Below are 17,837 nucleotides of genomic sequence, written 5' to 3' on the forward strand. Positions count from 1 at the left end.
TCTCTTGATACATTGTACATCAAAATTTCGTTATATCTGAACAAATAAATTGAATAAAGATATATAGATGATAATCTTGGGACCTGTGTTTGTTGTATCCAAATTTCGTCATAAGCATGTTTGTTTTTACAGGAGTGCACTATATACAGTGGACTCCCGTTATAGTGAAGTCCTTGGGACCGGCAGTTTTCTTTTGTTATATCGAAATTTCATTATAACCGAACAAATAAACAGTAAAAATACATAGACTGGATAATGCTGCAGCCTGAATTTTTACTTCGTTGTAACCGGAAATTCGTTATAACCATGTTCGTTGTAACAGGAGTGCACTGTATATATGCATGTACACTGTGCATGCACACTTGAGTGTATGCTATGAAATTCAGTGTTGTATAAGTACAGGTTCCTAAAATGATATAAATTATAGCATACTATACAAGCCAAATACCTGATTTTTCAGGTCTAACACAGATAACTGCATAAGCTTTTCCTTTTATCTGTTACTTTTTTCTTTAATACATCTCAAGATGATGATTTTTTTTTTTTTTTGGGGGGGGGGGAGGGGAGGGAATTTGATAATTTGAAAATGAAATTTTTTGTAGTGTAATATACCAGTATTCACTGTAATCATAAAATATCCAATGGCAGAAACTACAATAGTAGTCTCTAAGGCCTAGGTGTAAAAATTTGCGAGAAGTATGTATGCATACCTTATACAAATACTTCATGAGACAAGATATTCTGGAGCACATATTCCACATTCCACAAGAAGATAGTACACTGTATATACACATCAAGCAAAAAATGAAGTTGTTTGGCACAATTTAATGGTACATCCAGGACCTGTCTCATGATAAAAAAAAAAACAACCGTAAGACCGTAAGACAAAAAAACGTAAGACAAACAAAGCATAAACAATTATTTCTTTGTGGCCAATTGTATGACAATGGTACACTTTACATAGTTGATTTTTTTTTTTTTTAATGTTTATCCTGTGAGGTAATCTAGCATTGTATCACAAGAAGGTACAAGTGTTCTTTTCCTTTAGAGAACCCAGGCTAATCAAAGTGTTTCTTCATCCCTTCACAATAGTGTAAATGCCAATGTATGGGACTGAAGCATGGCTAACAGTAACTGACTTCACTAGTAGCCATCCATGCTTGCTTGTTGAAAGCTACTCCACAAACATGGATGGGGGCAGCAGACACATTTCACATCTCTTCCAGGACTCTTACTGTATTTCCAGCGTACTTCTACGCCAAAGCACACTCAGAACTGACAAAGCTAAAATGTTCTTCAGTACTCTTACTGTGTTTACACTGCAGAGAATGAATCACCCCCAAATATTCAAGGCTTCTCAATATTTACCTAAGCTTCTGTACCACCCTGATAGAAATAAGAACAGCGAGACGATCTAACAATCAATGCAATGCAATCATTTGGGCATGTATTTGCATCTTAAGTGCACATCTTATTTGAAGGACACTTCCAATGATGTGCAAAACACTCTTGTAAGTGCTGAAAATAGTACGAGTTCACATACAATACGAATGACAGGTATTAAGCACTCTGCAAAGTTTCAAGAAGCACTGCATGACATGGTTCTTGTACATTGTTTGAAGATGGTCACAAGTGAGTTGACATGTATGTAGCAGCGGAGTTATTGACTGCAATGTGGTCCTAGATAACACTTTTACTCCAAATGCCCACACAACCTGAAGGCCACCATGGCACCCCGTGTAGACCACCCAGGGACAATGCTGGGATAGCATCACTGTCCACCCACTTTGATGACCAGTAGAAGTGGTAGGCAAATCTAATGCAAACTAACTCCAAAGCACCAGTAGTTCCACTCACCAGACATTGATGTTTAAGTCTGGAATAGCCTCATAAAGTGAGATTTTATTAATAACTGGAGGCTACAGATGGATGACATACATTTGTATTAATAGGGGTGTTAAGCATTAGTCATCTCTGTACAGTACTACGGACCCCTTTCATCAGAAGATATGTAACAAGCCTAAGTTACAATACATCATATTGCAGTTACCTTGGCAACAACCGAAATATTGGCATCTGATTCTTCGTTATCCAGCTGCTATTGAAAAAACTGCTAGTATTGTCATTGTAAAATGTCACAATCTGTTTCAAGAAGGGGGACCTCGGATGATGATCATCAGCTGGATCCATCAGACATGGAGTAGGATCTCGTCACGGGGCTGCCCTCATCCACTGTAAATGTTACCTCAATTTCCAGAAACCTGACCAGGAAATGATAACAAATGATTGCACTGTAGATGAGTATCACTGTGATGAGTTTTACTGTACATATATCGTGTTCTGTTTAAATAAGGGCACATTAGCAATTGCAAAGTCAATCATCAACAACAATAGCACATCATCATTTCACTTTATGCACTTTGACAACCAGACATTACCATTCTTTATGAAAGAGACAAGAAATTGACCAAGAGATGTCTGTGCCATCCTGAATGTTGACTTCAGAAATTGTGACATGTCAGGTAATGAAAATGACTGCAAAAAGTCGTGCGTGTTTCACCCATTCATATACACTGATAAACCAAATCATGGTTGTTGTTTTTTTATTACCCTTAATGCAAATCTGGGAGTTAACAATCTCTTAGCCAGCTATCTAATGACTTAAAGATTTCATCTATGGCAAATTTATTATGGTTTAAAGCAAGATTCAACAAAAGTCCTGGATCTACCCCAAAGAAGAGGGGCCTCACCTTGGATTCATTTCTCCTGGTGTTAGAGTGATGTTGCCTGCTATGACCGTGTCCTGCTCCACACTCACTGGATATTCCAGGTACATACAAGACTGACGCCAGTGGGTGACACTGTGAAAGAATGGATAGATTGTGAGAGAATGATTTTGTCTAGATATCAACTGATCTTGTTACATTATAATAACAAGCATATTTTTTATGTTCACAAGATAGCATGATTGACACTTCTTTAATTGACAGATACTATCAATGCATAGGCTCCCTCCAGAAAGAGAAATGACCCCAAAACAGCATATAACAAATGACAAAGCTTATTCTGACTTCACAGTGCATGAATCTACATAATACAGACAGGTTTTCTAGCTTTGATGCACATCTAATTGAAGATTATGCAGTGATTACCGTATGAAGACTGCCATTCATCAGCTTTCACGTGACATGAACACATCCAATCAGTATGGTGATCACTGACCTTGTTGGTGTAACATTGTGGTTTTTGTCAAAACCAAGAGAAAGAAAGATTTTTAAGAATCAAAAATTAAAACAAAAAGTAACATGAAAATACATTTTCTGGAAAATGAGTCACCCTGCGTCATTCAGGAAGTCCAATCCTTCCGGTCACATTCTCCACTTTTACTTGCCAAATTTGGGCATAATGTCCACTCTCTGCCCTCCTTGGGTCAAGCTATGACCTCATAGCCAGACATAGCCCTCCACCCAAACAAAGTGGCAGTAAAAGTGACGTAGGACTGTGCGTCGGTGGATTGGAATTTAAAGTTAAAATATATTTTTGGGAAGGGTCCTAAACCCAATAAATAGCGAAGTTTTCCTCTCCTCACTTCATATTGGAATCTTTGACAACGAAGAAGCAGCAAGATATTTTGAAGCAGAGCGAGTGATCGGGAGTCAGCTATCTTTGTCTCCGGCAGGGGTAAGTTATCTTCTTTGTCAAGTTAAACTGTGAAGTCTAGTTCGAGTCTAGTATGTTGTCCAGATAGTGTTAGGATTATCTATGAGCTGCTACTTGCGCTATAGATCAGTGATAACATTGTTGCTATTTCAAATTGAGTTGAAATAGGGATCCTCTGTTATGTTGAACAGTGTGATGCGAATGTGCATGGGCACATCATGAGATTTCATTGTCGTTCATATATATCTGACTTCTGAAATGTATGGCTCAAACCTGCCTCAGACTCAGATTGGTTGATATGACAATGTTTATCGGTTATCGAGCTCCTACATTATGTGAGTGGACGTTGAGTTAAGTTGAGTTGACAAATAGGAAGAACTTGTTGGAAAAGCTGGTTAAAAGATAGACTTGACAATTTGAAGATGTATGTTCATTGCTGCTTTCACAACATCTTGATCGGTGACATTGTGTGTGTGACGACATTGTGGAGTAAACACTTGTGAGTGTAATATTCTAGTCATATCGGTGTATGCACTAGGAGACCCCCCCCCCCCCCTGTCTCTCTCTCTCTCTCTCCTTCTTCTCCTTCTTCTTCATTCTTCCTCTAATTCCTTTCCCTATTTCCATATCTTGCCTATTGAAGATGATAGGAGTGTTTAACGGTATAAGGCCCGGTATTGAATGTATACTGTTGGTTCTTTGAGCGAATTGAACCTTGCTTTTTTATGTTGAGTTGTGTAAGAGAATATTGAGATGTCAAAATCTCCTATGCTGATTGAGTTGCAATCATGTAAATTCTTTATATGTGGTATCTGTTCATTACATTTGCTAATTAGTCTGCTTTAGATGCATTACTCTGATTTAGCATATGATTACTTGCTCAAGTTAGTTAGCAAGACATCTATGAACTTCAAGAGCAGTGTAGAACAATTCATTCGCGCAAGAAACACTGTGACGTCAAAATTCTAGAAAACAGAGCAAATTCACTTTAACCTAGTGAGCGGACTTTGGACCTAAGGTCATTCAATCCTCTCTGGTCAGTGAGAGAGCATTCTTGACACATTTACGACCTAGGAGCTTTCACATGAAACACCTGTTAGAGAACAGTAGAGCTACAGTAAAGCCAATGCAAACGCTTTCACATTGGAGTCTGTATCAGAACTTCTGACATAAAGTTAACTCTTTGGACTGTATAGAGAAACCTAATGCGAATTAGAGATTTGCCATTGTAAATATGCGAGCGCAAGGGAATAGCTATAATCATGCAGTGGAAACAATTAGTCAATGAGCATAGCGTGAACTATCAGAATTAACCATTCATTGTTTAAATGTCAATCAATGACTATGTGCCAATTACAAGTTGCAGTAATTATACTATAATTATGCTAATGAATGTCGATACAGAATGTATAATGATGCAATGATGCAACAAATCATAACGAATAAGAGTGAACACAACTGAGTTATAAGACTGTGTATGCTACATTTATGATGACAAAAAATGTCAAATGTATTCAATGACAATACAATGTACTCATTATCCCTTGTACATAATGTTTACATCTTTCAGGGTTTGGGGTCGGTTTGATGATCAGAACCTGCGAATAATAAAGAACACCCGTAACCAACATAGTGAGTCCCGGCTCTATTTGTTGTCGTTACATTGGCATTAGAGGGACAACTAAATCTTCACAAGGCAGTTTACAAATACAGCTGTAATAATAATGACAATACAGTATTCATCGCATAATCAGGCATCTGATAATCGGGAGCCTCGCTTAAATGACATACGCTTCCCAGAAACATTTCCAATGCATGTTATTTTCACTGGATAATCGGGCGGGGACCTCTGATAAACGGGACAATTTTTCTTCAAGCGATCTTTGATTTTGTTGATATTTTACACAAAAAATCTACCAAAATACCACAACAATATTTCAAAGATTCCCTATCAGTTGTCGTTTACATCGAACTTGCAAAGCAAGCTTCGGACTGGTGTGTTTTGACCTCCGTCCATCCAGTACAAGTACATGCATAGCCACGAAAGTGCCGTGTATAAGTATCCATGCCATTGCGAAACACATGCTTTCGCGAACATTCTTCTCCCCTACATAATTAAGCAAAGCCATGTGCAGGGAGAGCTAGAGGGTCGCGCCGAGGGGTAGCGTGGTTGTGTATTCATGTACATGTACAGTACGTCAGTATGCATGTGTGTGTGTGTGCACTACATGTACATGTTGTACTAGTATGCCGTTAGTGTATGGTGAGTACTCATTGCGAAATCGGGCACCTCGCTTAAAGGGGCCGTGTTTGCTACTCCCAACCTGTCCCGATTATGCGATGAATACTGTACTGTAATATAACAACAACAGCAACAGCAGCAGCAGCAACAACAACAGCAGCGACGACAACGACAACAACAACAACAACAACAACAACAACGAAACCACCACCACCACCACCACCACCATATCTACCCCGGGTAGCCTCTTCAGTATTACAGTGAAACCCCGTTATAACGAGGTCCGTGGGACCAGTGATATTACCTCGTTATAACCGGTACCTCGTTATAACCGTACGCATCAAAAACAAAGAAAAAAATAAGCACGACATCATGTGCCCATCAACGAAACTTAAGAACATCCTTTGCGTTGTTATTACACAATTATGAATCATTTTATTGAGAAAATAAAGGGAAATTATTTGTGAATTAGACGAAGAAATAGGGGCTGAAATGAGTTAATTCTTTGTTTTTCTTGTTTGTTAAGTTTTTTTCTAAACACCAGCGCAAATAGAGTAACATACAAACATTGTTTACCGTAACTTGCGAGGTATTTTTACGCTGTTGGTGCTCAGCGGGAATGCGATGATACGAGTGATTTCGGCTGTAATCTTGTATAATGTATGATCGTTGCGTCCGAAGGGATTAAAAATGCGTTCTTTATTTTCTTCCGAAAATCTCTTCGGGTTTTGTACAACCGTTCTTGAAAAATATGCAACAGGATTGAATGTGGAAGATTGTCATCCTTTTACGCAAATCTGTACCTGGTAGACCATTCTGAAAGAAAGAAAAATCTTCATTGTGAAATGCAGTGTTAAAATTGTGATAATGAACAAACCCAGATCTATTCAAACTGATAAATGCGTTTGTTTCTTTTTCTGATATAGGTTAACATGCGTCATTATGAAACTTTTTACGCTACTGTCACCTGGCGAGATCGCGATGATTTCAGAGTAACATACAGGCGTTGTTTACCGTAACTTGCGAGGTATTTTACGCTGTTGGTGCCCAGCGGGAATTCGCTAATTTCATGAAGCATTTCGGCTGTAATTTTATACAATGTATGATCGTTTCGCCCGAAGGGTTTAAAAATGCGTTCTTTATTTTCTTCCGAAAATCTCTTCGCGTTTTGTACATCCGTTCTTGAACTGTTGAATGCGTTTGTTTCTTTTTCCGAACACCGATTAAGTAGGTTAACATGCGTTATTCAACTATTTTTACGCTACTGTCACCCGGCGAGATCGAGATGATTTTATCAATTATTTCGGCTTTAATCATACACACTCATGTTCAAATTATCATTTGTTAAATGATAATGAACAAATCCAGATCTATTCAAACTAATGAATGCATTTGTGTCTTTTTCTGAACACCGATTAAGTAGGTTAACATGCGTTATTTAACTATTTTTTACGCTACTGTCACCCGGCGGGATCGCGATGATTTCACTAATTATTTCTGCTTAATTATGCACACTCATATTTAAATTATCATTTTATTTTGGTAAATGATAATGAACAAATCCAGATCTATTCAAACTAATAAATGCGTTTGTTTCTTTTTCTGAACACCGATTAAGTAGGTAAACATGCGTTATTCAACAATTTTAACACTACTGTCACCCGGCGGGATCACGATGATTTCATTATTTCGGCTTTAATCATCCAAACTCATATTTGCTATAAAAAACCAGCAAAAAACTGGAAGTCGGAACTAAAATTGGAAAGGATATAATGATGAGTAAGAGTTTCACACGCATTCCAATGTCTATTTTTGGCCACAAGTGTCGCTACATGAAAAGTTTTTGAATGCGTTATCTAATTTTTTCTCGTTGCGCTGTGGTCTGACCTAATATCATGCACGCGTTTCTCGCGAAAAAGAAAATCGAGTGATTATGTTTAGTAATAATTTCTTAGTAGGAACATCGGAAGGCATTCCTGTGTCTTATCGCGTGATTGAGAAGAAAACACGGAAGGAACGGTTCTCTGCAAAACGGGAAAAGACGTGGATAGCGTGAATTCGGTTTTCAATGTTTCGTTTGTCGCGTGTTTGAAAGCGGCAATTTAGTCAAAAAAAGGAACCTCGTTATATCCGATCAAATTGCTTATGTTTTTCTTTATCATGATTTACCGAAATTGTCCTCGTTATAACCGGAATCTCGTTATAACCGAACTCTGCCATAGGTTTACACGCAAAGGAAAACGGGACCGACGCGATCACCTGGTTATAAGCGGTTCCTCGTTATAACCGAACTCGTTATAACGGGGTTTCACTGTACCACTGCTCTGCCAGAGGGCCCTGCCATTACTGTTACCCCAGCATTGTCAGGTACCCATTTTTACACCTGGGTTGAGTAAAATAGGTTACATCTTGCTGTTTACTGCCATACTTACTGCTTTTCTGGTGATGTTGATAAAATCAGGGGCTCTTTCCCCTTGATCCCGGCATCAAAGGTCACAGTAAACCAAGATGTAAACCCACAGAAGGCTTGCCTGCCATAGCACATGAACTTGAACGGCATCTAGTTGGAATGAATTGTGGAGTAAGAATGTGTTATTGCATGCACACCCCGACATCTTTCATATACTTTGCTACGTTTGCAACGTTGGAAAGTAAGACTTGTGTAATGCCTTCTCACTCATGCCCTTACAATGAAAATGAATTTTTGGGTATCTTGTACCAGTATTTCACTATTATTTGTCATACTATATTGTGTATTTCACACCAAATACTTAAACCAAATTCAAGCTTTCCTTGTTTCAGTTTGCAGCTTGCATTAAACAGTATGTACTGTGCATCATATCAACATGATGAAACACGTACAAATGTTTTGTTTCCTTGACTGCACGGTTAACAGACAACATTTTACGCACACCTTGACAGTACATCCTCACCTTCATACATTTGAGGTCACTGGGGGTCAAAGTGTAGAGGTCAAGCTCTCTTAGATGACACGGTCTGGCAAGCAGGTCACATACTCCTACTTCCTCAACATGGACATGTCCTGTAGGTCACATGGGAAGGACAGATTTTCCTAAGTAGTGATGAGGTCAAGCACTGTTCTCATTCAAGTGAATCTAAATCTATGTGACCCATCCAAGCATCCAACTTGTTTGACATACTTGTAGAGATAGACAGAAAGAAAGGAGATAGGAATTATCCCTAACATTGGCAACCTAATCCTCAATAAAATCTGGCCAACTGTAATTGTCATACCAGGACTATGAATCATGTCTCAAGAAAATAAACAGGGTAATATGCTGTCCTACAAAAGACATACTCATGGAATCTCTGACCTGAGGGTACCTTAATTAGTATTGTATGTGAAGCTTAGATTTCATTGAGGCATACTTTGTTCAAAGTTTTCATAGGTAATGTATCTCCCGAGTACTAGTAAGAGTGACATACCACTGTTATAAATAGTGTGAACAGCGCCCTCTAGAGCCTATTTCTGAATAATTTCATACTCACTGCATAATGATTTTCTTGCATGAGGCTCAATGCAGGACATATCAACTCCTATGCTCTCCTTGACACTTCTCCAAAATTCCACCCTGAAATCATTGCATGACAAGAAAAAGTTGATTCCACAGAATTGTTGAATATGATATCAAATATACACATGGACACAAGATACCCTATGAAATAAGTGTAAATAAGAAAAATGAACCTGACTGGCTGTAGATCATTAGACACCAAAGATTTCTAGAGTTTGCTTGATACATTTGCTGTTCCAAAACGTAAAAATATTCCTTGTTGACATTGTGTACACAGCAAGACATACTTTATTGGATCCTCAAAGCATTTTGGAAAAATATGACAGAAACGGTAGTCACAAAATTAACCCTAACTTCTCTTTTGTCAAACATACTTACTGTCAAAGACACATCCACAAGACACAAACACTAGTCTAAAACAGAACACATTCTTCTGGGATAATTTGAATTTCATATAAGCTTTAAGACATTTCAAAATGCCCTAGATATACTTTGTATTCTCATCAAAATCAGGTTGTTACAACTATGGCTGTATTGAAGAGGAGTGATCATTTGGTAATTTTATATTTATGTACCATTTTTCTTTACAATAATGCTGCATGAAAAAAAGCAAAATTATCTATTGAACTGAGAATATCCCCAACGCATCATCAATGCATGTGAATATGACCTAAAAGGGTATGAAGTAGAATCTTCCCACACACTGCAAATGGTCAGTTGTGCTCCTAAGGTTGACTGATCAGAAATTGACAGTTGTTTTGCCTTGAAAGTAATGCAAACAAAATTGTACAGAACTCTTATGTATGCAACTTTTTTTTTCTTTCAAGGAGGGATGAAGTGGCCTGTATTTTTGATATATCTTTTGGTCATTAGCAGGTTAGAACCACGTGCTAAGTTGGTAATAGTGCTTCAAGAGAGGAACATAACTAAGTCTCCACTCACCTCTCCTCATAAATTGATTCATTCATAAACGGAGAGAGATACAAGCTGGCCTTGCTGGGTAGAATTATTCCATCCTGGAAGAAGAAAATATTTCATTTTTATTGAATACATTTGGCATAAGATTTAAAAAAACCCAACAACAACATGTTTTTGTCATGCCAATAACTGCCAACATTGTATTCACACACAAGTCACATCACCAAAGTGAATTAACCAAAGTTTGCTCCATTACGCTCCAATGAATAACGACATATGTCTGCTCCATTGATGTGAAGACACTGAATACATGAGAGAAGAATTCGTGTTATCAAAATTTCTACATATCATTTGGAAAATGGTTACAATAATTTTACAGTATCCTTTACCTTCTTTAGCCATTTGTCTCTGGCACAGATCACTGAGTTTAGCATTGACTCATACAGAAGAAAGTGACCCTGCAAAAGAATGAAACAATTTGATATTAAAGCACTGGTTGCTTTTTGTTGTAACTGAACAGATAAATTTGACAGCAATTTAAAACTGTATTCATGCCAATGCACCACCCTACATAATTATCTTGGTCCTAGATTACCAAGTGTTCCACAATAGCGCAAAATGTTAGACCATACACATACATGCTTATACAGTACATCAACTATGGATTGGGCAGCTTCAGTCATGTTAATATGTGTTACGATTAGTCTTAACCACAACGCTGCTTTCTTTAATATGTTCATATTCACTACATTGTTGTATTTTACTAGTCCTTTTAAAGAAGAAATGCCAACAATAATTAGTTACATCTACATTAATTTCTTTGCCCAATTTCAGAGTTTACAGGAATGAAAACACTAACATTACTAAAAGCCTTACTCTTTGCATGGAAAATATATTACTCTTATTTACTGCTTTATTTCAAACATTTCATATTAGTCTTCATCTACAAACATCATCTTCTCTTTTTGAAAGTGACTATGGAAATAGATAAATCAAAACATTCTGAAAATTTTACTGCATCTGATCTGATCTAACTTCATGAACAGTTTCCACAGGATGCACATTCAGCAGACTTCAGAGAAGTTTGATGTGTTAATCATTTTTCTAGGTACCATTGGCAATTTGATTGTCGTCCAAATAACATAGTGAGGAAAATACAATTCAGTTAACCTCTATGTGTATCATGATAGCTTTGAACATTGGTGGCGGATATTAAAATTATATATTTTACTCTTAAAGAATCTTAAAACAAAAGTAAACATAACAGTTCAAACTATATCATCAAATATTTGCTATAGGTCTTTATAAAAGCAAGGAGTAACAAATACAATATTCTGTACAACTGGTCAGCATTTATCTCGTAAATATGTATATATATATCTATATGAATTAGATAAGAATAAACAAAAATAATATATATTACCATCCACTCGCTGACAATCACATCGACTTTTTCTGGAAGCTCAATGTCCTGTATACAAAGTAACAACAAATAAACACAGAAACAAACCTTGAAATTTTGCAACAAATGAGAAGACAGTAATTTGAAGTACGGTATGTTAGTGTGTCTAAAACCATTGATTACATCCTTTTTAAGCTGCCTAGGTAAAGAGAGAAATAATTTCTCCAGATTCAGGAGACAACTTAAGTCACAAAACATCTTGCCTATGCCATATTTTTAATATTATGAGACTTTGACAAGCTTTGATCTACAGGGCCTAAACAGGTTTGTTTCATACCCTGTAAAAATCCTGTGTTCAGTGCCCAATGAACTGGACTACACTAGTCTTTCTACTCAGTGGATGTCCACTCAATGATGTTTATGCTGATGAACATTCACTTCAATTTACCTGTTGATACCAGTGGGTTTTTTTATCCTTTTTTGTGAATTACAATATAGGTTCATAAAAATATGCATGCAAAATACTTTGCAAAGTTTTGTGATCATATCATTTAGAAGAGAAAGAAGGCCTAATGCTCTTTGCTTGAATAAATTCTTGTTCTTCTGCATTACTTGAAAACCATATCTTCTGCAATATCATCGAATGACTTGCCAGAAAGATAGAGATGAAGGGGTAGAGAGAGGGTAGAGAGAGGGTAGAGAAAGGGGGGAGATTATCTAAAAAAAAAATTTAGATTTAGAATCATGCATTCTTCTACCAAAAAGCCTTTGTTGCCAATGCCAAAACATCTCAACAGTGACCTTCTCGCTGAGACATGACACGACCTGCAGTGCATAAACAGATGAATTACCACTATAGCAAAATGTTTTGGGTAGACTGTATAAAGATGTCAAGACTGGCAAAACTCTTGCTCATGCAGTCACAAAGTAATTCCCTGCTTCTGTTTCCTAAGCATACGGTCTGAGCTTGCACAAGAGGGCCAGGTAGCTACACATTGTTGGCCAGTCTTTCACCTCTACTGACTTTGACTCTACTGAGTCTTTTACAATGCAAAAGCTAAAGCTCATACACAGAAGGCTTACAGAAAAGGTCTTTCAACTCCAACTCACCTCAACACGACCTCTGATGACCTCTATATTCCCACCAGCACTGTTTGCCTCAGCAACCTTCTTGGCCTGCTCTGCCATGCTGCTTGCTTCTATGGCATACACTATGGAGAGGGACAATTCATAAATGAAAGAAGTCGTTTTTATCAATGCTTTTAGATGTATTGAGAATCACAGTGAATGCACTCTTTGGAGTATAATAAACTGACTGAAGATAGCACTGGCAAATTAAGTCATGTTTCTTTCAGATTATCAATATAAGAACACTTGACAAAGTTCCTATCACTTTTCATTCTCTTTTTTTTTTCTTCTTCTTCTTCTTCTTCTTCTTTTTTAAAAATCTCATCATTGGTATGTTTAAATGCATTTTTTAACTAAATCTCAAGTTACCCATACCATACCAGTCATTGTCTCTGAAGATTCCATTTGAGAAAAATATTACATGTTGCTGCTGTGGCATGCGATTTAATTATCAGTTATTACCTTTCTTTGCTCCTGCTTGGATGCAGAAACAGCTCAAGACACCTGAACAAAGGAAGAAATAATGAAGCAAATATCTAGAAGGGTGTTAGGTGAAATATACCTATCAATGAAGTGGCAATGCTTGCTATATAACTGTAAAGATTAAAGCAAAACAAACAAAGTAGAATATAGGGGAACAACTAAGTAAAATTTGTCTCCTCATGGTCATATAAATGTGTGGATTTCCCTGCCTATCTGCAGAGCCACTGAGTAGGGCAAATGCAACGTAAAGGTACTAGAATTACAGAGAATTCAATCTTCTCACATCAAATGAAACAAGTCATATATGACCAGTATAAATATGGAATGAATGCTAGTGAAATTTATTGGACAAAAAAAAAAAAAAAGGATTTAAAAAGTTGCACAAAATTTGTTCTACTCACCTGTGCCTGCTCCAACATCCAGTACTACTTTGCCAATCAGTTTCTCACTTGCACGCAGAATTGCTAGCCTGAAATCAGAAAGAAATGCATAAACATCACAAATCCAGAGAGGCAAACATCATGAATCGTGAGAAACATACATCACTTGTCTACTGTGAATGTGTCTAATATTCACTCTCACCTGATCAGTTAACAAAAGTTCAACCAGGGAGGTGAGATCTCTATCACACCTCCCTCGTTCAACTAGACTGCATACATTTTTCTGGGTTATGACAATACATGTATTTATCACCTAATATCTGATTACCAATTTGATGCAATTCTCCATTAGCCATGGGTAGAAAATAATTAACTACACAAAAGACCCACTGAATAATGTGTAATTTACCTGTAAGAGTTCGTTCTAACCATATCCTTGATCATATCTTCATGGATGCCAATGTCTTCATATGACCTGTTTAAAAAAATGAGAAAAATATTGTATAATGCAGAGACGTGGACGATATTTGGTGGTGACGTTGCTTCTTTCAACAAGCAGATGATTGACTCAGATTGAAGTTGGGAACATACTCACTGATTTATGAAATTACAAAATCAATCAGGAAATATTGCTTCTCTCTTTCTCCCCTAAATATTCAACCTAGAACTAGTCCTCTGAAACGTAACTGATGTAACAAATATTGAAAAAAAAAAGGTTCCAAGATCAATACCTGAGTGGAATGATCAACCAAGTTCTGTGGCTAATTCTAATTGGTTAAAAAAAAAAAAAAAAAAAAAAACTTTTTAAAAGTTGCCTAACGACAACCTCTGAGCAGGATCATGTTCCTCCTCAAAACAAGCAGAATAGTTTCCAGTAAATTCATCATTGTGATAGGTTGCATAGCTTTTCAAAGATTACAGAAGAAAAAGAAGGAGATGACTGAGAAGAAGAGGAATAGGCTCTTACTTGAAGTATGCTGCATCCATTTCATTTGTTTTCACTTCCTGTGGAGAACCTGTAGGGCAGTGTCTGCATGTAGAGAAAGATGAAGATGATGACTACAATGATGATTAATCCATTCATTTTGGTATAAATGGGTAGCAGGAAGAGTTTCAAACTATTCACAACCTGCCCTTTCCCTGATCTCATATGACACCGAGAGGACTTCCATAATAAACAGCTTCCAATGTGGTTTGTCATCATAGACTAGCGGACAATGTAAGATTCAGTTCACACTAATGAAAGATCAATAAATTAAAGTGCCTGTGACCATCAGTTGTAATTCTGTAGTCTTATCCTCACTTCCCAGCTTCATCAATATCCTCCTCCTTGTGCAAGAGAACCTCTAAAACCTGAAGCAGAAGGTCATTTTCATCAATACCCACTGCAGTGATAAATTAACTTTGCTTCTGGCTGTATCGGCACCTGCACCAAGGTTTGACCTCTTGTGCCAAGGTTCGACCATGCGCAAAAGCATAAACATAGTACGATTAGGCCCTAGTAGTCGGTAGTGGTGGTCGCGTATGCGTAGTTCTGCCTTTACTAGTAGTATCATAGAGTACTAGCACTAGCTTTAGCCCCTGAACCTAGGCCAGGGCTATTCGGCTAGGCTGTTATATAGACCAGTCAAACCAGTCAATATTTAAATTGAGTAGATTCTCAACTTCTAATCTAGTAATACTATCTTAATTATTTTAATGGTACGAGTAGATCTAATGCCCCGGTGGCAATTGTGCACTTTACGGCCCTATATTATCGGTGCGAGATTTTACCCTAATCGAGCAGTGTGTGCGAATTTGAGTACCTATCATGCACCGCGGGTCGACAGCGTGTCTTCCGGCACTGCACTGTGTACATGTGTGTGAGATTTCGCGTTGGGATGCAGTGTGTGTGAATGTGTACAGTGTCAATGTGCATTGGCGTAATGAAAGCTCGTACGGTACGCCACATGGTTGCTCTGACGCCCTTTCCTGTGCGGCGCGTGTGATCGAGCGCCAGCAGACGGGGACAACGGAACGGAACGAGTGGTTAACTTCCTAGCTTCAATCATGATTTTAATGAATGAATTTTGCGTTGTATCTTGGGTAAGGAATCACTAATTAACCTATTGCAGAGGACATATTTCCACTCGCTGCCTGGGCGAAATTATTTTGTGAAACAGTGATGATTAAAAAAACCTAAAAAACTAAATCTTATCCCGATTTGTCAGTCTGTTAGTATTTATTTCGTCTCTACACAGTTACCGTTTAACGAGCCCGACCAGACGCCGTGCGAAGTGTGTATAGGTTCTAGAGACTCTAGCTACCGATTTACGGGCAGCCACTACATGGACACACACACACAAGCCTCGCCCGTGTGGTTGGTTTGCGCGATTTGTGATGGGGTCTGATCGGCACGCGAAATCACGATCACACAGTGTACGATGTGTCTGCTAGCTCCGCAGATGGGGTCTGATCGGCACGCGAAATCGCGATCACACAGTGTACGATGTGTCTGCTAGCTCCGCAGAAGCGCAGTGAGAGAGGCAGGCGTTTAGTGACCTTATCACTTGTCAAACAGCGTTCCATACAGCAAGAGAAGCTCGCCAGCAGCTCAGTGCGTAGTGGTTCATGGGATAATACCTTGGCATACGGCGAATGAGGTACTGATAATATAGGGCCGTAAAGTGCGCAATTGCCATGCCGGATGCCAGCAAACAGCATAAAATTAATTGAACGGATTCACTTGTATAGGTGTAAAAATTCTGTCGAAATTTCCATAATCACAAGAGCCGTAAGTTGACTACGACACTTTCAGGTATTCATGCAATCCCGGGGCGCTGTAATCGACGTACAATGTATTTGACTGTTAGTTGGGGTCGCCAGTGCAGTGCGGTTAGTAGGGTAAGGGCACCGGTATTCGGTCAGGCACCGGTATTCGGTCACTTATCACTAGTCACCAGCCAGTAAGTTCAACTGTCACAACACACGCAAATCACACTAATTCACATACTTGCACACTCATTCACAACAAGAAACTCCCTTGGTCCCCTCCAAAAATCCATCCAAAATCCCAAATTTTACCGTCAAAAGTGCAGAATCGGCGCTACTTTCCAAAAGCGCGCGCGGATAAGGCCCAGTTTTAAGAATACGGGTCGCCGAAAAAGCGCTAAAAATCGAGAAATACGCCGTTCTCTCGCGGGATTTTTCGCTTATCGCAAGCTTGGAGTGTAATGGTATCCTCAAAAACGCAAAAGAAAAACAAAATGTCCGTACGTGCCGATACAGTGTCCCAATGTACAAGGGTTGAATGCAAGTGCCGAGGCCCCAGTATTCGGTCACCAACGGTCGCCGCAACGTCCCCGATGCAATTTTGCGCCAACAAGGTAGCGCGCGTGCGCGTTTTTCAGCTGCCTTGAACACGCATTGACTTTGAACGCGCACATCGCGTGACCGAATACTGGAGCCGATGACCGTATACTGGGGAATTTTCAAGGTGAAATATTTCGCGATTTTGTGCAATTCTGTGAGATATTTAACGGAATGAAAGTTGAGATTAAAGAAATTTGATATAAACATAAACCTTATTTCACATACATTGATGTAGATATGATGTATGTATGTATTATTTTAGTTTGAAAAATATTGCAAAAAAGCTTAAGTGACCGAATACTGGGTATGTTACCCTACTAGTAGTAGTAGGATAGGTTAAGGAGTAAATTTATTAGTTCGCTACTACAAAATTTTAGTAACACAGAAGTGAACAAGTGGGTCTAGGCAGGGACCTCTCGAAGCTCTCTCAAACGACTCGGCACCGTCAGCTCATTTCATGGCTTTAGTTAGTTGCAGTATGCCGTTCGTCACGTGGAAATCTTATTACACAATACTCTCCACTTTAAAATTATAATTTACCGTTTAGCAGGATGTTCTTCCACATCATTATGTTCAGCCAGATCACACATCTCTGTCGTATTAGCACGAACACAGCCCACAACACATAAATAGGATCTTTGATAACACGTGCATGCCGCATATGGCGCATTCAGTTGTTGAAAGCGGGGCCACCGTGCGTGCGACGCATGCAGCTGCGGTACGGTACGGTGGTGCAG

At 38.4% G+C, this 17,837-nt stretch overlaps 1 protein-coding gene across 1 annotated transcript; it reads right to left on the minus strand.

Moving 5' to 3' along the window:
- Positions 1-560: 560 nt before the first annotated feature.
- LOC140246054 (protein arginine N-methyltransferase 6-like) lies at positions 561-17,717 on the minus strand. The gene is made up of 14 exons (XM_072325498.1): positions 17,641-17,717; positions 14,717-14,779; positions 14,159-14,224; positions 13,771-13,838; positions 13,349-13,390; positions 12,869-12,969; positions 11,780-11,827; positions 10,746-10,814; positions 10,381-10,454; positions 9,413-9,495; positions 8,836-8,945; positions 8,335-8,462; positions 2,751-2,861; positions 561-2,261 (listed from the first exon to the last, which is right to left on the minus strand). Exons 1-14 carry the CDS (start codon positions 17,688-17,690, stop codon positions 2,177-2,179), a joined length of 1,098 nt encoding a protein of 365 aa, XP_072181599.1. The 5' UTR covers positions 17,691-17,717; the 3' UTR covers positions 561-2,176.
- Between the last annotated feature and the right edge of the window lie 120 nt (positions 17,718-17,837).

This window comes from Diadema setosum, chromosome 2 (genome assembly GCF_964275005.1).
Source record: "Diadema setosum chromosome 2, eeDiaSeto1, whole genome shotgun sequence".
NCBI lineage: Eukaryota > Metazoa > Echinodermata > Echinoidea > Diadematoida > Diadematidae > Diadema > Diadema setosum.